This window comes from Lynx rufus, unplaced genomic scaffold (assembly GCF_022079265.1).
Source record: "Lynx rufus isolate CCGP_SWC_20201006 ecotype Redwood Valley unplaced genomic scaffold, mLynRuf1.p SCAF_26, whole genome shotgun sequence".
NCBI classification, from domain to species: domain Eukaryota; kingdom Metazoa; phylum Chordata; class Mammalia; order Carnivora; family Felidae; genus Lynx; species Lynx rufus.
In genome coordinates this window covers 2,209,535-2,232,315 of record NW_025814841.1, presented here as the reverse complement: position 1 = coordinate 2,232,315, position 22,781 = coordinate 2,209,535, and the positions used below count along the sequence as shown (strand labels likewise).

The following is a 22,781-nucleotide window of genomic DNA, read 5'->3' as shown; positions in this document are numbered from 1 at the left end:
GGGAATGAAAGGAGGGAGACCACCCTAAACTGGCTGTTTCATAAGGTTGGTTTTTTTTTTCCAAACTCTTCTGGTGACAGAATCTACATCAAATACCAAATATAAAAGAAAAATGAATTTGATTAAACATTTTTTTAATTTGGGAAAACATACATCTCTACTTTTTGTACGTGTAAATATTTTAGCCCCTGAAATTAGTAGTACCTTGAAAAAACTACCACATACTTCCAGAGACTCTCCAGATGTTGCTCACCACGAATCTTGAATAACTATAATAAAAGTATTGTGTAAGGTGTATATCTTTAATTATAATTTTTAGTTACATTCGTGAGCAAATATAAGAATGTTAACTCTAAGCCATTGTCCTAATGTTTCTTGTCTATCTGTTTTGGCATCACAGCACTGCTTTTGGAAAAGTGTTATTATTTCAGGTTCTTAAGGACTTACTAAGTAGAATTCACTTCTGTAGATGATGTGTGTGAAAAAGGTGCAAGAAAGAAATTGGACTAAATCTGAATACAATTATAAGGACAAGTTTTATTTTCCTCTCAGGATAACGAGATCAGTTGGTTTTCAGACAAGCATAATTAATTGCCTTTATATGAATCCCGAGAATGCTGTGTGTGTAAAGCAAACACACAAAAAAGAGTAAAACGTGTGGGTAAAACACACGTGAAGGTACTCTAAACACCTCTTGTTTTTATTGTCTGCAGGAGAGCTGGAGGTATTTCAGAAAGACGGGGAACGAAAAATCCAGAGTCGGCAGCAACTTCCTGTGGGAACAACCTGGGGGCCATTTGCTGGGAAGATGGACCTGAATAATAATTCCTTGGTATGTGGATGTTCTGAGATGGTTGACTCAGTATTTTGTCATAGCTCAGAAATTATCTCTGCTTGCTTCCCAGGGAAATCGCTAAAAATAACAGTTTGTTTTTTCTTTTTCATGGCCCACAAAACTTGGAGACTTTCCAAGTGGTTTGTCTCTGACAGTAATATACGCAGAATTTAGAAGGAAACAGGTTAATCATACCAAATGGTTGTTTAGTAAGGTAATTTATAAGGTTGTTGCTTTATCTGCTTAGCCAGACTAATACTACTCACACTTAATAATATATACAAATGCTTTTATTTTTAAGATGACACAAATTAATTGTCATACATTACAGGTTTACATGAAGAACAAGAAATGAACAACCTTGTTATTCCTCGGTAATACTATTTGTACCTTTTAGAGCAACGATGAATGATTAGCGTCATAATTTCTGTTAGCATTTTTGTAAAATCTCTGTAAAATCTGCCTCTAGGTAAGATTATACGGATAGTCGATTAACTCCTGTGTTAAAAAGTAGTGGAAAGATGGAATCTGTGGATACATTTAAACTTCATTTCTTAATTGGATATTTTAGTTTTCCCGTTGCTGCTGTAGCATATTACCTACCGCAAACTTTGTGGCTTGGAAACAGCTCAAGTACATCACCTTGCAGTTGTGCCGGTCTGAGGTCTGAGGGGCTAAAACTAAGCATCTGCAACACTGAGTCCGTCTCTGGAGTCTCCTAGCGTGACTCGGTTTCCTTCACTTTTCCAGCTTCTCAAGACCATCCACAGCTCTTTGCTCAAGGCCCCCTGCCGTCTACAAAGCCAACGGTGGCTGATTGAGTCTTCCTCACATCCACATTTAAGAACACCTGTGATTATAGTGGGCCCATCTGGGTAAATCTAGGATAATCATCCTCTTTTAAGGGCAGCTGATGAGCGACTTTAATTCCATCGGCTTCCTTAATTCCCTTTTGCCATACGATGTAACATTCACAGGTTCCAGGGTACAGACATTGGGACCTCTCCTATTTAAGTGATGATACAAGTGATAAAACTTGGGGAAACAAATGTTTTATATTATTTAGGAGTTCCACAAGTTATATGTACGAATGACATTCTTCCTAAAAGCCACTTATATGAGAAGAGTCTCACGGCTGCCAAATGACTCTGTCTACCCTGTGGGGCCATAAAAACTCCCAGAGGGGTTTTGACAAATGTACTGAACTCAGCAACACTGCAGCCCTTCTTCAATTTGTTACATGAAAGAAATTTCTCCTTCAAGTTATTGCATGAAAGAAACTGGTATGTGTGGATCTCCGCTTATTCAGTGCCTATTGGATGACACAGAGGTTATTGGTTCAGCCAAAAGTAATGATTGGAATAAATAGGAAATATTTGTGTCACCAAACTTTTAAACAACATGGGAGATTCTAGGGTGTGATTTTTACTTCCTTAATCCACATATTTATCCATAAAAGGATGAAGTCGGTGATTTCACATGTATTTAAGAACTGAATAAGTTGATAGGTTAAGCTAAATATTTGATCATGTGGGCAACTTAATTCCTAGTGGTCCAGTTTACCCACTTCAAAAAGGCTTTGCGATGTCACCCCACAAACACCGCAGGCGTTGGTTGGTTGAGTTGTTAATAGACTGGTCTATTGATTCCATTGAGAGAACAATATTTACCATACTGATTTCCGAGCAAAGGCAAGACGAAGATTGTCTAACCATCAAGGGTTGAGTTAAATACTACTCTAAACCCATTTTATCTGGAAGTTTGTATTGGTTCTCTCGCTTAAAAAATGTTTTCGGCAATAAGATACTTATTTATCACTGCATATCCATCCCCAACACAACCTTTAGTTATTTCTCTGATATTTCTTCAAAAGTGTACTGCCACTGAAGTAGCACCTGTCATTGAAGTAAAAGAGAAATGTTTGTTTTCCTTTTACTATATCAAAATAATATCTATATGAAAATTCAGTTTTTGATCTTTATATAATTATCTATTTATATATGTGGGATGGTACAATTATACATTTTTAGCATTTGCTACATTCTGGGTGAAAAATAAACCTATTTGTGAAAGGTTAATTTCAGTGAAATAATGTCCTATTTTTTGCATAGATGTTTTTTAAATATTCTTGTACCATTATAAGGCTATTTTATGGCATGTTTAATATTTTTAAAGGGTTCAGCTTATAGATATGAAGAACTTTTGATACCATTGATACTATTTGATATTATTTTAAGACTATGAATACTCTTCAGGGTATCAAAAACCAGTCGTGGGTAGTAGTTTTTTTATAGAAAATAATCTTAATAGTCTGGTTTTATTTTTTTGCCTTAGGGTTTCAATATTTGATTCATGCTATTTCCTGAAACTATAGTAATTTTCTCTATTTAAAAACTTAGTTGCTTTGCCAAAGTATACCTTAAAAGACTTTCCTTTTGTGATAGCATTCCTTTCCAAAATTTACTTCTAATTTTAAGTCACTAAATACTCCTGGTACCACTTTGGGTACTACTGTTCCTACTGTAGAATAATGAGCTAACATATACCGCATACTCATTCTTTTCTAGCCACTGCATAGAGAATTTGAAATGGATTCACTCATTTAATCCTCAAAACAAACCTGAATTTGTGTCTGTTTAAAATTAGATAAGAAAATAAAGGCGTAGACCTTTTGATTCCAGCATCTGTATTTAAAACAATTTTTTTTTAAATGGGTATTTATTTTTGAGAGAGAGAGAGAGAGAGACAGAACATGAGCAGGGAAGGAGCACAGAGAGCGGGGAACACAGAATCTGAAGTAGGCTTCAGGCTCTGAGCCATCAGCACAGAGCCCGATGCGGGGCTCAACCTCACGGACCGCAAGATCCTGACCTGAGCCGAAGTTGGACGCTTAACCGACTGAGCCACCCAGGCGCCCCCAGCATCTGTATTCTTAAAGACCATGCCACACTGTCTGCTCAAGAGCATGTGTAACATGATTGGAACATGATAAAAATGTTTGGGATTTCCTTACACATATTCTAAATTTATTTTAAAAACTCTGGAGAAAATACACAATGTTTTTTTTTCTTACTTTAGGCAAAATATTTGTTATGGTAATTGATAGACTACTGGCGCAATTATGAGTTAATTCAAAGGCTCCTGAGATTTCATTACCTCGATAATTTGGACAGTACTTTCACTTGTATTTTACGTCCTAAAGATAAATTTTCCTTATCATAAAATATATAGCCTCCTAACCCTTCCTTACCCAACCTTGAATCAAATTTGGAAGTAGCACCCTCCTACAGTGCTTATTTGCCAACCAGTGTAATGTAAGTCTGCTCAGACTCATGGTGTTGGCTCAGGAGATTCAGCACACTAATTAATCCAACACAGTAATTAATTGAGTCACCATGCCAGATGTCAAATCCTTTTTATATCTTTCAAGTTCCCATCTTGAAGTGCATTAGCAATATGCCACCTTCTGCAGGAAGCCTTTGCAGACCAGGCATTTGGGTGTATAGAGCACATTTCAAGAAATACAGGCTGTATTGAAACGCCAAACAAATTGATTTGACAAAAAGTTATTCTTGGAATTATGTAACACACTGAACGTAGAAATAAATAATCTTTTGCCCACACCCCATTATCTTGTTTGATACGTCATGTATCATTTCATGATTTAATAATAGCAGCAACAACGTGTAGTTACTACCTTCATTGCACCAGATACGGGTCAGAGAGAGAGGAGAGGGAAAGAGGATATTAACTATAAGGAATTGGCTTATGGAGACTGGCCAGTCAAAAAATCTTCAGTGTGGGCCAGTGGCTGGAGCCCTAAGAGAAACAATGGTGCAGTTCCAGACCAAAGACCAGTAGGCAAAGACCCAGGAGAACCAATGGTACAGATGAAGCTTGTTGCTTGGAGAGGTCAGTCAGTCTTTTTGTTCTTTTCAGGCCTTCACCTGGTTAGATGAGACCCACCTGCATTACAGAGAGCAATCTGCTTTATCCAAAGTTCACTGATTCAAATGTTAGTCTCATCTAACACACCTTCCATGGGGTGCCTGGGTGGCTCAGTACTGAACTGGGACGCTCAGTTAAGCGTCCGACTTCGGCTCAGGCCATGATCTTGCGGTTTGTAAGATCAAGCCCCATGTCAGGCTCTGTGCTGCCAGCTCAGATTCTGCTTCCGATTCTGTGTCTCCCTCTCTCTCTGCCCCTCCCCTGCTTGCTCTGTCTCTGTCTTTGTCTGTGTCTCTGTCAAAAATAAATAATAAACATTAAAAAAATTTTTTTTAAGTTAACACCTTCCGAGTTGTCACACAAAATTAAGCATCATAGCCTCCAAAGGACTACCATGTATTGTTTCAGATTTTTCGGATATAATTGTGCACCCCTGAATGGACTGTTAGCCAGTGGGCGAGCCTAGCCTTCTCTCCAACATCCCACCTCTGTACCAAGGAATAACTTACATTAAATGCTATCACGGTGACACAAACTTAACTTTTTTAAAAGTCTTGCAGTTTCATTCAGAGGACTACTGACAAGGAAGCTGTTTTAAAAATCACTTTAAATTATGATCAATATCTGTTTTGGGGGTATTTTAGAATTCCTGTATTTACATGTTGTACCTTTGACGTTTCCTCCGTTTTCTCCAAAGATCTTTGCAATATGCTAAATCATATGCTAGCACATAATGAGGGCCTAATAAGTGTCAAACAACAATGACTGTTTGGAAGACTGGATGTCTTTAATTTCAGTGACATTTGCCCTTCCTTGCTTCTGAATATATCAGCTGTCAGTAGCTAACTAGTCTAATTCAGCCAACTGCTGGAATTATACAACATGCATACTTTATTAAATAGAACGTAAATAGAAAGTCCCCCATTACTTACTACGTAATACTAAATTCCTCACAACCTGTTAAATTCAATAAGTGAAGTCTGATAGAGAAGTCTCATTTTATTGATCCTGCTCCATCAGGAGAGATTGTCTTAGTTTCTCAAAGGATGTTTGTGACATTCAATTCTACAAATGGGAGATATGCATATAAAGGGTACTATAGACAGCATTTCATTGCCTTAATAATCAAATAATACAGGTGTTAAATTGTACCTTAAACTTTTTAAGATCGTTATCATCGTTAAAATGTGGTTGGGGAAAGAATTAGAGGTTCCTGTTCGATATCATAGGAAAATGTCAGAATTTTTAGATGTCTCTGTTTCTCTCCTTCTAGCCCTAACTATGTCTAACTATGTCTAGTTCTAACTGAACTTCTAGTTCAGTACTAATCTCTGATCCCATTCATTGCCAAAGTCTTCAAGCCTCATGTTGTACACACCCTGTAGCAAGTACGCCCCTACCCATATGTCTCTAGCATTTATCTGTGTAGTCAAAGGCTGCTTAGTGGAAGTATCTGTGACTTTCTATTAGAGGACTTTTTTCCCAACCTCAGGAGCAAATTCACTGCAAGCCAGGCAAACTAGATGTGCTGGAGAACTAATATTTCCAGGACTGATAACCAATGAGAGACAGAAGCTGGTGGATGGATACCCCCATCTCCTCGCCTCTCCTTTAGGCTCTGAGAAGCGGTTAGAGTTTGCCAGTGGAACTGAGCTCCAGTTGGCTTTATAATGCATTCTTTATGACCTTCCTTCTCTTTCCTGTTTCTCCATACCTCTACTGAAATTTTGTGAGATTGCCTACCCAATGGACTACTTGCACTCGTATCAATTTCATGGTAAGTTCTGGGGAAACCTCACCCTCTAAAATATAATAATGAAGTCGATTTGAAAGTAATATCCAAATTATTGTTGAGATTCTAGAGAACATAGATTTCTTTTAAAATTTTTATTCAGTTTTAGACCTCTGCCTCTGGCACATAATAGATATTCAACACATACTCTTTAAAATAAAAATCTGACTTTCCTTACCATGAGCATTCTGATGGACCCCACCCATATCCTCCAATCTCCACCATCTCAATGATATAATTTATAATTTGGTGAGGCATGACTCTTTGTTGCGCCTTAACATTTCTTTTCATTGATGTTGACATTGGGAAAGATCTCTTCCTTTTTAATATTCATTCTAATCTAGGCTCAGGACTACCATACTTTCCTACTTCTCATATCTCTCTGGGTCTTGGCTCTTTTGAATTTAACTGTGCGTGTTTCCCAAAACACTCTGGCCTTTCTTCTCTTCTCCCTCTGTTCCCAGTGCCTCAGGGAGCTTATCCACTTGCAAAGCTTCAGCTACTAATTTACAAATGACATTTAAATTAAAAAATCTCTAACCTTGGCTTTTTACCCTTTCTCTAATAGCACATTTCAACTGTTTTGTAAGCCTTTCCCACTGACTTGCTCCAACTAAATAGTCACAAGGAGAGTTTAGTACTGTTTCCACAGATTGCCTCTCTAGTCTTCTCCCTGACTTTCGACTTGGAGTCACCTTTGATCCTATGTCTCTGCATCTCCTTTCCTGCCTTGCAAGAAGTTCATTCTAGACGTTATTCTTTGTTTTTTTTTCCTCCATTCCTACCTCTCCTTGTCTTAAAACTCAAATGTCCATTTATCCACATATTCACGCACATATGAGTTCATGGGCACACATCCCTCTGCTTTATTGCCTATAACTACTACCCTTGCTTTTTTTTTCATCTTTCAGGATTCTCGTTTTCACTTCCAGAAACCAGGTACTATAACTTCTGATTTCCTCTAATCTGCTCTCTTCTCTGTTCCTGCTATCACTGCTTTAGTTGAAATCTCCATCTTTTCTTCCTGATTATCATCATATTCTTCTACTTTTCTTCCTGCCTTCCCTCTTATCTCCTTTTCCTTTATCCAAATCACAGTGTGTCCTAAAAACAAAAGTAGTGTCACTCTTTGTGCTTAAAATTATCTTAAAGGGCACGAGAGAATAGACCACCTCTATGTATTTGGCCACACTATTCATCACACTATCCTGGAAAACCCTATGTTCTGCCCCCACCCCTCTTTATCCCACTGACCCCCAATTCTTACTTAAAGATTCAGCTCAAGTAGACTTACTTAACTTAAAGTCTGGGATAGATATAGACTCCTCAAGTGTTCCCATGATGCTGTAGCTTTACTAGGATAAAAGCATTTATCACATAATTGTGTCTGTTTACTTGTCTGTCTCCCCTGCAGACTATATGCTTCTTGTCTTTTATCTTTGCATCCATCCTTCCTAGAGCAATGTCTGACTTCGAGCACAGGCCCAATAAATAACCTTAAAGAATTAGTAAATCAGTTCTTTAACTTTTCTCTAGTATTCGTGAATGATGCCCATCTCTTTATTCAAGATCCTTGCATTTTCCCTGAGTCTTCGTACCCATTTCTTTTGTTTCCTCAGGAATCTTCCTTCATCTGCCCAACTTAGCAATACCATTACCAGTTAATACTATCTTGTGTCTGTTTTTTGTTTGTTTTTATATTTATGTGTATTGTTAGACTCAATTGAGTGTGAGATGCAGCAGGGAAGGATAACTACACATTTCCTCAGTTTTTACCCAATAAGGAGATATACCCATGATGGTTTCTTGATAAATATTGACTAATTTCAGTGTAAGATTTGCAACCCCTGAAACAGTTCGGGAGGCTGACGTGTTGAGCCCTTTGAGGCAATTACGATTTGTTTACAGTGGAATCAGTTTTAGATCCCTCACTATGACATGGGTGAAGGCCAAGAAGGTGTTCTGCTCTACCATGCTTTCTGTGAAGTCTCATCCAGCATCGCTCTTTCCAGTGACAAACCATCTGGGAAATTCCATCTGTCTCTGCTTGGAAACTGAGGTGGCAGTCGCCCACTGTGAGCAATTTTCTATTAACTTCTTGGATAAGATCAGTCAGATTTATACTGAATTGATGGGAACCGTAAGAGCAGGGTTGTTCCAAGAGAAGACAAATGTACTGATTCCTCTAATTGGGCTTAAGCCAGTTTCATTCACGGATGCCCTTAGGTTCTAGTAGTGCAAGGACTTATAACCTTTTTAATTGTACCCTCTTCCTCTTGGGAAGCGTTGGTGAAATTCATTATTGATGGAGGTTGTAGATTTGTCCCTTAGGGAGGCCAAGATCCTGGCTTCTCTTACACTCTATCTGCTTTGTGGAGAATTAATGGAAACTGAGTGGAAGCTGCTCGAAGAAGACATGAGACAAGACATTTAAAGCAGCAAAGCCTTGGAAAGTGACACATTGGTCTGGTTTTTGGAATTAGAGTAGGTTTCTTGTCTATTTGTTTGTTTGTTATTTGTTTGTTTGTTTGTGGGAGAAGGGAGATATTGGTATGGAATCCCACGTTGGTAAAGGCATCCTATAGAATGTGAGTCAGAAAGGAAGAACCCAAGGACAAAAGAATTATTTCACAATTCAGATCTCTATAGAGGCAAACCAGACAAGTCAGTTGCGTATGGATCTGAAGGGACTGATGGTATTATAGTGCAGGCATAGTGATGATGTTGGCAGTGGATGGCGTTATATTGTAATATGAGAAAATAATGTTGAAATGAAAATATAAATTGGGCCTTTCTTGATAATTTGTACCTGCCTCCAAGATACGCCCTTGTGTGTAGCTAATCTCTCTGCTAATCTCAATCTCTTTTTGATTCATTGTTTCTTCTGATGGGTGAAGTCTTTCCAGGTTCTTTATGTTTGGACTTGCCTTTGAAAGGTGGTAACACAAAGACAATTCCTCGTCATATGTAGACAGTTTATTTATACTTTACTCACTTATGCCTGACATTTAAACACATTTTTGCCTTTGAATTATGATACATGGCTAAATCTATTTATCTAAACTTAGGCCAAGTTTGAATAAACAAAAAGGATCTTTTTCTTCATGTCAGAATATTCACTGTTCCCTTTCTCTAGAATTTAAGGAGAAATTTATTGAAGATGATCTTTTTAAGTAGTTATTAAAATGACTCCATGTGATGCTATTAATTTAGTCAGTGTCTAGAAGGGGTAGTTTAGTTATTCATGTCATCATATGATCAAAGTTGTTCTAAGAAGAAGATGTGTATAAATTTGAAGAGACCAATGAGTAGTACTACCTTTTCCAGGGAATATAAGCATCGAAGACAAAGTCTGGCTATTGGTTTATAGCTCTAGACACTCTTTGTGGAATCGTTCCCGTTTGTAGACTTTTTTCACATTTTATGGTCCCTCAGAGGGTGGAAATAGAGTCTCTGTTCCCCAAGGGGAGTTTGTCAAATTCTTGGGTGGTGAGGGAGTGTTTAGCAAAATATAACTCTATTGTTTTCATAACACAGATTATAGAATATAAAGCTCAGAAAACATTTTTGGCTGGAGGAGAGGTTAAAATGAGAAAGCACTGTGAAGAACAGTTTGAAAAGTTGATCAAAATTTTCTTCTGATATTTGCTGATATATCTGGCATGACTTGACTTTTAAAATCTTTCTCCTTGATTTTTTTTTGAAGACTTGGCATTCCACAAGTCTTTTTAAAACAATTGGTTTGGCATTGTACACTTTTACCCATTATTTGCATGGTTATGATAAATATTGTTCCGGTGTTACGAGGATTTTGCAGTGATCTCAGCTAGGCATGATAATTAATACATTCAGTAAGTTGGAAATGATAACGGTGGAAAAAATGGACGATTTTGTATTTCTTCTGTTTGGTCTTAAAAATCAGTATGACTTAGGGATAACTCTTGAAATATGTTATAAAATATTGAACTCTGCTTTTAAACTATGAATAGGTATTCCCAGGATACCATTAATCAAATATAATTTAACAATAGCTCTCAGTTATCATTGACAATCTTTAATATCATGAGGTTTTCCTGGTATAGGAAAGTTTGTGAGTGTGACCTTGTTTAAGCCACTCCTATGAGGCTTTATGTTAATGTTGTGTGATGGTCCAGAGGCAATGTTTCTCTAATAAGAGAAAAATAAAGCAGTATCTCTTAAGTGCTTTTGGAAACTTAGGAAATTATTTGAGGAACTCTCTTTTGGAATTAACATGTCTTTGTGAATTTACCCATAAAATTTTAAGTAATTTCTTATTATTCATTTACTTTTACATCACTTTCCTCACAGAATCCTCTGGCCTAGTTTGGCAAAACTGTGGCTTCTTGATTCTAGTAACCTGTATGTCTTTTGTGCCATTTTACTGGTGTTATATCTCTTTCTGTTATAAAGGTTGGGATTCAGAGTCAAGCATAGGGCTATGTGTGTAAGCTTTGTGGGTTTTTCTCTCATACTCTCTATTCCTAGTTTCTGAGAGTCAGAAATGTAAGCACAGCTTATCTTGATGTCTCTGATACAGTGTCTCTCACAAGGCTGCAATCACAGCGACAGTCAGGGCTATGGTGTCCTCTAACTCTCAACTACAGGAAGATTGGCTTGCAAGCTCACTAAGCAAGGCTACTGACCCAGTTTTTTGCCTCGTGGGCATCTCCATAGAGCAACTCATGTCATCACAGCTGACTTCTCTTTGAGCAAGCAAGTAAGAGAGCAAGAGAAGGAGCCTAAGATGGAAGCCACAGTGTTTTCTGTAGCCTGATCTCGGAAGCAGGAGTCCATTACTTTTGCTAAATTCTATTCATTAAAATCCAGTCGCTAGACTAGCCTGCACCAGAGGGAAGAGAATTGCACAAGGCATTGAAACCAAAGGCTGGGCTCTTTGGAGCCCTCTCAGGGTCTGTTTACCCTTGAAGGTAGTTTACATAGTTACCCAACCTCTGGATAAAGAAGGACTTTTGAACAATAAGAGCAATAAGAGAAATCACAAAAGAAAATGGAGTGAATATGAACCGAAAATATTAAGTCATATGTTATAAAGTATCATCATCAAAATCAAAGGTTAGCTGAGAAGTAAAAGACTTGATGAAGATGACATCTATGTTATTCTTACTTTTGAAGCTAAATAAGGTTTCCCACATGGAAGGTGATTAGTAACTTCTTGATTAATTTATTTGGAAATTGGGAGGATAGCGAAAGATGAATTGAAATGTATAAAACGCGACTTCTACAAAATTTACTGGGAATTAGGAACCAAAAGCGGAGTGTTTGCTGAGTGTTCCTTCTCTTTCAGTCATTTTGAGAAACCTACACTAACACACTGTAAAGAGATGGGAGAGAAAGTATGGGAAAGAGCCCATGATGTGGTTACGGTAGCTGATTCTACTTCTGACTGTTATCACCCGTAGTGGATGTGCTATCTTGGATAATCACACACGCTCTCCGCTTCTTCACTTATAAAACGGACGTTATTATGCCAGCTAGGCGTCATAGAGTTGTTGTAAAATTATATAGAATTATATGTAGTTAGTCACTTTGAAAAAAAGATACAGATTGTTGTACAGACCTAGATTACTTTTTATGGTGCCCAGGAATAGAAAATAGATTACCCATTTCTTTAAACACCGCTCCCCTAGGCAGTGCATGCAGGCTTTTCTCTTCTGTCCCCTCTCTGAACATATTTAAAAGCACTTTGGGGGGCGCCTGGGTGGCGCAGCCGGTTAAGCGGCCAACTTCAGCCAGGTCACGATCTCGCGGTCCGTGAGTTCGAGCCCCGTGTCAGGCTCTGGGCTGATGGCTCAGAGCCTGGAGCCTGTTTCCGATTCTGTGTCTCCCTCTCTCTCTGCCCCTCGCCCGTTCATGCTCTGTCTCTCTCTGTCCCAAAAATAAATAAACGTTGAAAAAAAAAATAAAAAAAAAAAAATAAAAGCACTTTGGTTGTCATTGTACATATACCTCTTCATACACATGTGCACACATGTATTTATACACACAGATATACTTACTGATTAGCTAGCATGGCTGTTCTGAGAACTCATAGCCTAGAGAAGTACAAGGTGTGTACTTAGAGTATTTATCATCTAAGTACAATCACCACAGAAGCAGAGCAAAAACATGTATTTTGAGGAAGAGAAAGAAAGGTTAAGCGGTCAAACTGCTTTTTGAATTATCCTGGCTTCTTTGTGTTTTCTTTTTGTAAGAAGTTATTCTTCAGAAGGCATTTCTCAGGTGTGTGATTGGGGATTTCAGACAATTGGAAAAGTAATTTACCCTGTCTGATTCACTTTTGAGTTAGGTTCGTATTTTAAAATGTTAACTCAATTCTTCCATTATTTATGGCAGTTTAGAGTTCGGTATAGAATGGAGTGAATAAGGCAGTCATAACACAGGCTGTGACACACCATGAAATATGAAGAAATGGGGACCGAGTTCGGAAGAGCAAAGGCATTTCACATGCCTTAAGTTTGAGATTTTATTAAGAAGTCAAACAAATACCATTTGTTTCTCATTACCCCGTGTGTGAGCGTTACCCCGTGGACAGGAGCAGCAAGAGTCCCTTGGGTTCTGATACTAATCTCGGATACGGCGTTACCACCTTGCATCTTAAAATCACTGCTGCTCAGGCATGTGTAGCACATTAGTCCACATGAGGTGCCCAGTGATGTCCGCATGCGCATCTGAGACAAGCGTCAGGTCCCAAGTACATGTTGAATGAAGTATCTACGAGAGGGGGAAGAAAAAAGAGCGTTTTTCTTCATTTAAAAAAGTTCGATGGTGGCAAAAAGAAGTTTCACTCCTTTACGTGAATATTTTCAACAGGGAGCACAGGCAGTTTGAGAATTGTTGCCTTCCTCCCTTCAAAACCTTATGAGCATGACAGCTCTTCAAAGGAAGCAGACACTGGCAGAAGTGTTCCCATCTCACGGATACTCCAGGAGGAGGCGGGGGGAGAGTGCATCATGGGCGCCAAACAGTGGTCGGCTCCATTGCTTCATTAATCAGGTGGAGGCACTCTGAAAAATGTTTCTCTTTGGTTGCAGCCATCTATTTTTTGGTGTTAATCTGCGCCCTGTGGCAGGGTTTTGTGAAAGGAAACAATGAACAGTTGTATCACCCCCCCCCCAATTGTTGTAGCCCCTGTCAGAAGGCTCCGAGGATGATGCAGGTCTGTATCAGCCTGATAAGGAAAAGAGGATTCCAAATGGCTTTGGAGAGCATCTGTGGGAGTAGAGTGTGCCGTTTTGGGCTAGACGAGCTGTGGAATACGGCAGAGGCCCTTAATGGGGTCCTAAGGGTTCAGTGCCAAACCTTCTGCTGCTTCTCGAAGATTTTCTGAGGAAATACTGTAATGGTGAAATTCTATGATTGTCGGAAGGGCTGAGGTTCAAGATGCTGTTTTAAGTTGCTTGTTCCATAATCTGTGATTAGTCAATCTAAGTCAAAAAGACAAGAAATAATAATAAGTAATAAAAATAGACAAGGAGAGAAAAATCTCAAGAAGCCTCCCAGAGTCTATATTGGAGGTCACTTTTAATCTGCTGACAGTGAGTTTCCATGCCATTGTCATCACAAGCTCTGTGCCAGTGGCCAATACATTTTATATTCTGTAAGTTCCTATTTTATGGGTAGATGAAATATGAAACTATCTTTTACAATGCTGATTCCATTTTGGCAGGCCTTTGGATCCACATATGGTTCAGTTAAGCTGTTTTGGAGCCTAATGTACCTTTGTTATTTATTGGGATTTTTGTAAAGGGGATAAATGTGCTATTTTTACTGTGGATTTTTAAAAAACCCACATTAAATGTTTACACCCCCCCACCCCGCCAATTCATATAGCTAAGAGAATTCTAGTGAGCTTTCAAAACTGATCTATGTTTCCTAGAACAGCTAGAATAAAATAATTCTTACCCATGAAGAAAAACAACCAGAAGACAGTTGAAGCTCCAGCAAAAGAGAACCAGTATTTTGTAGCATTCCACGATAATAAAAATGGAGAGCAGTTAGTGAATGGGGGCCAGAAAAGTTGGCATCCTGTCAACAGGCTTTTATATCTTTAAGTATCTTCAGGCTTAGATTCTGCTGGTTTACTCTTTCATTCATCCCACTGTTAGTCTGGCATGTTATAAATAAGCATACAGGCATAAAGAGTGAAAAACAAAGTGGTTGTCAGAGGGATAAATGATAGGCAGTGACCTCACATACCATGGAGAGTCCAGTGCTCAGTTAGGAACTTAGTTGCCTAGAGGTGAACTGTGCCCCCTCAGCTGAGGCCTGGCTGATAGAGGGAGACTCCCTCTTCAACTTTAATCTCTTTGTTTTGGTGAGTTGAACTCAGACTCTTAACTTTTGTTTAAAAGAATGTCTGCATGTAAAGATAAACCAGAAGGAAAGTGACATATTTACCAGTGTCATTTCAAAGCACAACTTTTTCTTCCTAAAAAAGCGCTGGAAGGATAGATTTATTTGGATAATAATACTCATTGTTTGCATTCGTGAAGAGCAACCAGATTTTCTTATATGGTCATTTATTTTTATTTGGCATTAATCATTCAGTAAACTTGCTAGAAGGGGTGCAATCTAAACCTCTGGCCATTGGTTACGTACAGGACAAGATAGAGGGGATGGACCCATTTTATTGTCACACTAACTAATCAAACTGTGTGCTTTCCAAGTTGGGTGTGTATGTATTTTAATCCTTCTTACAGACAAATGAGAGGGTAGTAGAATGTTACTTCATAACTATTTCCATGGTCTTCGCCTGCTGTTGCTTACAAACAATTGAATGGCTAACCTAACCTCTGTTAGGTACATTGTGCTAGACATCTTGAAGGAAAACTTGACTAATATTGCATGTAATATAAGTCAGGAACCCTGGTAAGCAGTAAGGACACAAATATCTGAATTCTTCTCAAATGGAATTACTTCATGGATGAGTATTTAAATATAACTGAATTCTATTCATTTATAATATTTATGAATTTATGTATTGCTTTGAACAAACATAACGCACAAAAAGCCATATTCATAGCACACAGACACATACACACACATATGTAGAGTCACAGACACACACACAATAAATGGTTGATTTTTGCCAACAAGTAAGATTACTATTTTAATTTTATTTTGTTTATACTCCTAACTTTCCGAAATAAAACAATCTCATGAAGTGAAGGGCCCCCTTCTTGTGGAATGAGTTACACGAAGTTACCCAATGTTTTTCTTGTCATAGATTAGGCAACATCATAAATATTGATAATGTTTCTGTAATTTTATTATTTCTCATAATTTTATTATTTTATCTTATAGCAAAACACACAATTGCCAAATTATCATAAGGACATTTTAAGTACTCTAATAGGTAACTTAGAACAAGTGTAGAGTATTTAGGTGTATAAATCTGCAGGATGTAAAAGATGTTTATAATTCTTGGCCAACTAGAGCATTATAGGGAGACCCAATCGTATTAGTGACAAATATGGTAAGAAAAGAAGAAGAAAATGTGAGAAATGTAAAAAATATGCAAGCAATAAAACTCAGAGTTCTCTCATATTATTTGATTTTCTGTCAGTTTTCATTTCTCCTTATTCTCTATTCTCCATGAGCCTGAATTATTGAGAACTGTCTATAACCTTCATTGCAATAGTATACTAAATATTTTGTGATGATACAAGATGTAAACAGTTTAATTGGGATGGGAACTGTATCTTTAATTTTAGTATTTATCACTAGTCTTAAGAAATAAAATGATTTGGGAGGAATATTATTATTATAAAGTGTTGCTAATGTTTATTGCAAACCTTGCATGCCACTCACATTGTAGAGGACAAGAGGGTACTCAGTCTTTTCTTTTTTTAAAATTATTTTTAAATATATTTATTTTTGAGACAGAGACAGAGCATGAGCAGGGGAGGGGCAGAGAGAGAGAGAGAGAGAGAGAGAGAGAGAGACAGACAGACAGACATAGAATCTGAAGCAGGCTCCAGGCTCTGAGTTGTCAGCACAGAGCCGGACGCAGGGCTCCAACGCATCAACTGATGAGATCATGACCTGAGCCTAAGTCAGATGCTCAACCGACTGAGCCACCCAGGCGCCCCCAGGGTACTCAGTCTTTTGATGATTATTTTTATACCTCCATAACCACTGAAGGCTTGAAAAGAGAAGCAAGTCATCTCAGTTCAGTTGGTTTGACAGCATCCAAAGGAACGGGGAGCCTACTGTCTTAGCAGCAAACTTCTCGATAGTTTATTATCTTTTGCTAGTGTGTATGTAGTTATCTCAACATTGAAAAGAAGGGAAATCAGTAGAAACAAGAAGTGCAGTCCGTTTTAGTTGATCAATTACTATAATCTAACTTTAACTTACCTTATACTGTATTATTTGACTCCAGTTGCTGCTGAAATGCATTATAATGTGAGTTGAATGGTTTTTTACCATCAACTAATACAAAATATTCATGATGTATACAGCACTTAAAAGTTTCTCAGTAACAGGGTGTCTAGGTGGCTCAGACAGTTGAGTGTCCCACTTCGGCTCAGGTCAGGATCTCACAGTTCCTGAGTTCCAGCCCCGTGTCCGGCTTTGCACTGACAGCCTGGCGGCTGCTTCAAATTCTCTGTCTCCCTCTCTGTCTGCCCCTCCCCTGCTTTCTCTCTTGCTTTCTCTATCTCTCTTTGTCTCTCAAAAAATAAACATTAAAAGAAACAGTTTCTCAGTAACTTGCTTCCATTTTGCAGATGTGCCTCATCTCAAAATCTACATGATCCATGCTGACCAATTGTGAAATAATATAATTAATTTTTTTAACTAGCGAACTGAATGTGGTAAAAGAATTAGATCTTATCAGCACTGCACATGGATATTACTATTAATACTGTATTGGTAATGGTGAAGTGCTTTCATATCATTGGGATGTGTGGAAATGAAGCAGATTCCACTGTGAAATGATTAAATGCTCACTATAGTTCCTTAAGTTGGAGCTTGAGTTTCCTTATAATGCTTTGAGAATGCTGTATATTGAATACAACTGAATATACTAGAAAACTGATAAAAGGAGGTAACTTCATAACTCCACAGGCATTAATTACATTTTTATAGTTTCCATTGATATTTATAATGCTCTTTATGCCATTAAAAATCTGATCCTAAATCAGGATGAAGTTTGTTATTATTCTGTGTGCTCTTATGTATGAAATGGTAGGTGAGCCTTCTTTAGAATATTGTCTATTAACCATGCACTCAATGAAATAGAATGACTTCTGAAATAGCTAAAGAAAAGAAGTGTTTTTTTAAATGACAATGTAATTAAAGGTGCTGCAGATTAAAAAAAAAAAAAAAAAAAAAAAAAACGAAAAAAACCCCACCAGTATTAACACCAGTATTTCTGTCAGATTCTTGAAATAAACTGCATTGCATTTTTAATACAGCCATGTTTCCAGATGAAATTCTATCCATTCATGTGCACAGAGATCTTCCTGGGTTTAAGCATTTAGCATCCAACATGGCTATTCTTAATTTGTCATTGAGATTAGAATATGGAAAATTGGGTTAGAAAGTAAAAACTAGCCGTGAGCTTTTCAAAAAGAATTTATTTAATGGAGTCAGTCCAGATCTCTAAATTCTCCCTCTAATTCTTTGCTCCCTCTTTAAAGAGAGACAGTACCACTGTTTTGTCTTTGGTTCCTGTGTCAGGGAGTTGAGAGGCGAGAGCAGTGGGATTGCATTTTCAGGATGCCACATGTGCACTCTTTGATCTGGGGTACTGTGTGCCTCAGGGAATAAGTTCAATCTTGATTTCTTTAGTCAATCATCCACTATCAGGTACCACTGCCCTGATTAGCAGGCTGAAGAAAAAGAGCATATTGTGGGTATATGTTACAAAGATGAAAAATAGTGATGAGCCTGTTGGCAACAGAGTCAGCCCCTACTTTCGCTCTGTGGCATTTGCTCTCTCTTCGCATAAATCCCTTTAGTGCGTGAAGAAACAAAAACCAGTATTTCCATATGTTTTTCAACAAACTGATGATTTTTTTCCAGATAGTAGTTTCCTTTCTTTGTTTAATCTGTTACTGCAAAATGGAAACTGGAAAGTGAATTAGCAGGATGCATCGTGGTAGTTGCTAAGAGAGATTCAAATATAGCTGCGCCTGCTTAACATTCCTGCCACTCTGTGAACCAAGCCAATGGCTAACTCTTGTGAAGTGTTCCAAGTCTGGAAAACCAGCACCACACCTGTGCTTTTGATATCTCTTCATCTGGTGCTACACAGATGTCAAATGGTTCTCTGGATTTAGTAGACAGCCTCAATATTCATCCATTACCCATCAGTGATGTCCCTCCTAAATAATTAGGGTCTAAAATTTTTCTGAATTGCCTCCCATATGTCCTCTTTCCTTTGGTCAAAGTAAAGGAGAGAATCTCTCCATCATATGAGAGTATATGCTGATAACAACTACTGTTTTTGGTCTCTCTAGATACATATTTGGAATTTGTCCATGTGTATTGTATATTATGGTGTTGAGGTGGAAATGGAGGCTCTCAGAAGACTAAAGAGTGGATAGATGGCCTTTGTATATTAAGTTTTCACCAGATTTCACTAATCCATTTCAAAATTAAATTTATTTACTTAAAAAATTAATTTTTGTGAGCACATTTTATGTAGAAAAATGAAACTATAGATACAGTGTATCACAAATACTTATGGTATGCTCATGTTCAACTGAAGTTATTTACTGTTGTATTTGACCTTGATGATGGGACCGGTTTGATAAGGTTAAGGTCAATGACTGCATTATTTTTAGACAAGATACAAAGTGTAGAATGTTCTGTTTTGCTTTACTGTGTTAACAACTAGTAGCGTTTAGAGCTCTCTATGTCCTGCTGATTTAAGCAATGCATTCATCCTGGATGATTAGCCAAAAGATTTCAGCACCTGTAATTAATCACCCATTTGAGAAAAGAAACACGGAGTAAGATATAGTTTGGCTTTTCCCCCTCCCAGGGAAGTCTGGACAGAGTATAAATAAGAAAAATAACAGTGCTAGTAATAATCATAATTATGCTTTCAATGCATATGAAAACAATCACTGAAACATTTTTGATCACATTTACTAATTAATACCCTTATATTTGCTTAACTTTATAAATGTTGTGTCATGGTGGTAAGAAAAGGACTTGTTATCTCTATTTTATAAAGGGAGAGGGAGTAGTGACCTATTTAGAGTATAAAAGCAAGTTTCTAGCAAAATCATTTGTGTTCTTTTAATTATTTGGACTAATGATCACTATTTTTTTTCATGCAAGTATTTATTTAGCTCAATGTAATAAGCCTAAAAACCTCAGTAAGTAGCAATGGATTTATACAACAGACCTTCCAAAAGATAAAAATCTTCTACTGGATGCCATTTTGTCTATTAAGTTGTCATTAATTAGTTGAAAAAGGCATCCTGATTAAGGTATCCTGATTCTTTTTTTTTTCCAGATTGCATGCATTCCTTATGGCTTTGAGAAGTAAATAATGAAGTGACAATCACGAGTTTTTGTATACTAGGGCATAGAGGTCAAAGAATGAATGAATCAGTGCAGTACAATGATCTTACTTTTAAAAGTTGAAAAAGCTACTTTGAACCATTTCATTAAGGCATTAAGAAACCTTACATAGTGTTGAAAGAATATCCTAAAGCTGGGCCAAGGACTTAAAGAATATATATAAACAAAACTGGTCTAATGGTTGTGATGGAGATTAATTATTAGATTGATGTCTGGCAGACTGCAAACAGCAAATGCATTTAACCTCATTCAGCAGCTAGAACTAACCTGTTTACAAATACTCTAATTAGATCAGAACGTAAGAAAGACGAATAAATGCACCCACATCAATAATAAAGGGACATCCCCCCCCCCTTACATGTTCGTGGTACTAAAATCATTCTACACCTCCCTGTCCACTTAGAATCTAGTATTTTAAACTCTAAAAAATGACTTCAAGAACACCTGGTACCTTAAAGTATGATTCTCAACAACCTTGTTTTATCTCATTCAAATTTGTTTAAACCTAGTGAGGCCTGCTCTTTCCTGTGCCAGGATCTATTAATGATAATTACTTAGAATACTACCCCCATTCTGCGATACCATCACATCATTGTGAGGTAGATTGTGATCTTATCCTGGCCTATTCTGTTTAACCCTGACACTCTTTCTATTATAGTGGGGCCTTGATAAGATCATGCCTGTTAGGATCAGACATTAGTTGGAATCAATATTTGAAAATGTGCCTGTTTTTTGCTTAATAGTAAAGTTGGTGTGAATTTTGAAGTAAGATCATTTGTTGGATGAGATTGTATAGCTTCATCTTGTCAAGGATTCTTTCCAGTACTTTGTACTCGAAAGCACAGAATGAGGCCTTGGGGAGACCATAATTTTACTGATAACCCACTTGGGTATATTAGCTTTCAGGTAGGTATCCTACCTTGATGAAAATATTTGATATTTTAAAACTGATTTAGCTCAGGGGCACCTGGGTGGCTCAGTTGGTTAAGCATCGGACTCTTGGTTTAGGCTCAGGTCATGATGTCACTGTTTGTGAGTTCAAACCCCAAGTCAGGCTCCGCGCTGATGGTATGGAGCCTGCTTGGGACTCTCCCTCTCGCTCTGCTCTCCACACCCCTACCCGCACCTCCCCCCCCTCAAAATAAATACATAAACTTAAAAAATTATTTAGAACTGATTCAGAGCGGAAAAATGAGTTAGAAAGAATGAAAGACTGTCTTCATAACTCTTCATTAATGTAACACGGTGAATTCGGTGGTTCTCAACCACTGACAGTTTTGCTCCTAAAGGACATTTGATAATGCCTAGAGACATTTTTGGTCATCATAGCCTGAGAACGGGGGTCAGGGGAGGGAGAAAGAGTTGCTACCACCTTCTAGTTGGTTGAAGCCAGAGCTATTGCCAAACCTCCTGCAAAACACTGGGTAGCTTCCCACCACGAAGAATAATCTGGGTCAAGATGTCACAGTGCCAAGGCTGAGAAACAACATGCGCTGAATATACCAAAACGAGGTGTTTGGCAGCAATGGATTTCGATTTTTTAAATTTTTATTTATTTCTTAATGTTTATTTATTTTTGAAGGAGAGAGACAGACAGACAGAGAGAGAGAGAGAGAGACAGAGCATGAGTGGGGGAGGGACAGAGAGAGAGGGAGACATAGAATCCAAAGCAGGCTCCAGGCTCTGAGCTGTCAGCACAGAGCCCAATGCGGGGCTCAAACTCACAAACTGTGAGATCATGACCTGAGCCGAAGTTGGATGCTTTACCAACTGAGCCACTCAGGCGCCTTCAGATTTCACTTTTTAATGTGAGTGTCTATCTGCCTGGGAAGAGCAAATGGTGTGGCTGGTGTTCCTTCTACTGGCTAGCAACATCTGGTAGATTTGTCATCATGAATTCTTTTAGGCATACACGTCCAGAAATCTGGATGGTTTCCTTCAAATTTGTGCTGAATGAGACTATAGATAGGAAAGGTAAAGTGAGAAATCAGCCATGTAACACCTTTGATTCTAATAAAGCCAAAGCTCTTTAATCCTTCCTGGGTATTGTAATCCCTGCTGGGAATTTATTCATAATTTTTTGAAATTAATGAAACTTGCAATAGAATATCCATGTTTATCACTTCTCCAACTTCATGAGATTTGCTTGTTCTTTGGTTATATATTTAGTTATATGTATGATTTGGTTATTTATTGATTAAATATTATCTGACTATATACCCATTTATGATAAAACAACACCAAGTATTATATCTTTATAATATTTGGGAGAAGGTCGTTGCCCAGTAAGTGTTGAAAAGGGGAAATAAGTATTTTTTTTTAATTTAGTCTTTAAAGGGAAAAATAGGCAACAAGTTTACAGTATGTTTCTAAGAAATAAATTAGAGGATGTCTTTCTTAGGCTCATGCATTTTATGATTACTGAAGTCTGTGTAACTGGGTTTTGAGACTGCACTCTTCCATCTGCCAAGACAGGTAAGGGATTTTTTTTCCCCTTTTTGTATTGTTGTGAGTCCTAAAAGCTTTTTTTTTTTTTTTTTTTTTTTTTTTTTTTTTTTTTTAATACTCCGATGGGAGCAGCATAAAGGGGGCAGGAGTTGCCAATGGCAGTCATACTGCGGA

General features: G+C 37.7%; 1 protein-coding gene across 1 annotated transcript in view; it reads left to right on the top strand.

Moving 5' to 3' along the window:
* ZFPM2 (zinc finger protein, FOG family member 2) overlaps positions 1–22,781 on the top strand; it is a 372,521-nt gene that overhangs the window by 138,071 nt on the left and 211,669 nt on the right. Inside the window, exon 4 of the mRNA XM_047088967.1 lies at positions 714–832. Coding sequence (XP_046944923.1) covers positions 714–832 — 119 coding nt within the window. The remainder of the gene's footprint in view (positions 1–713; positions 833–22,781) is intronic.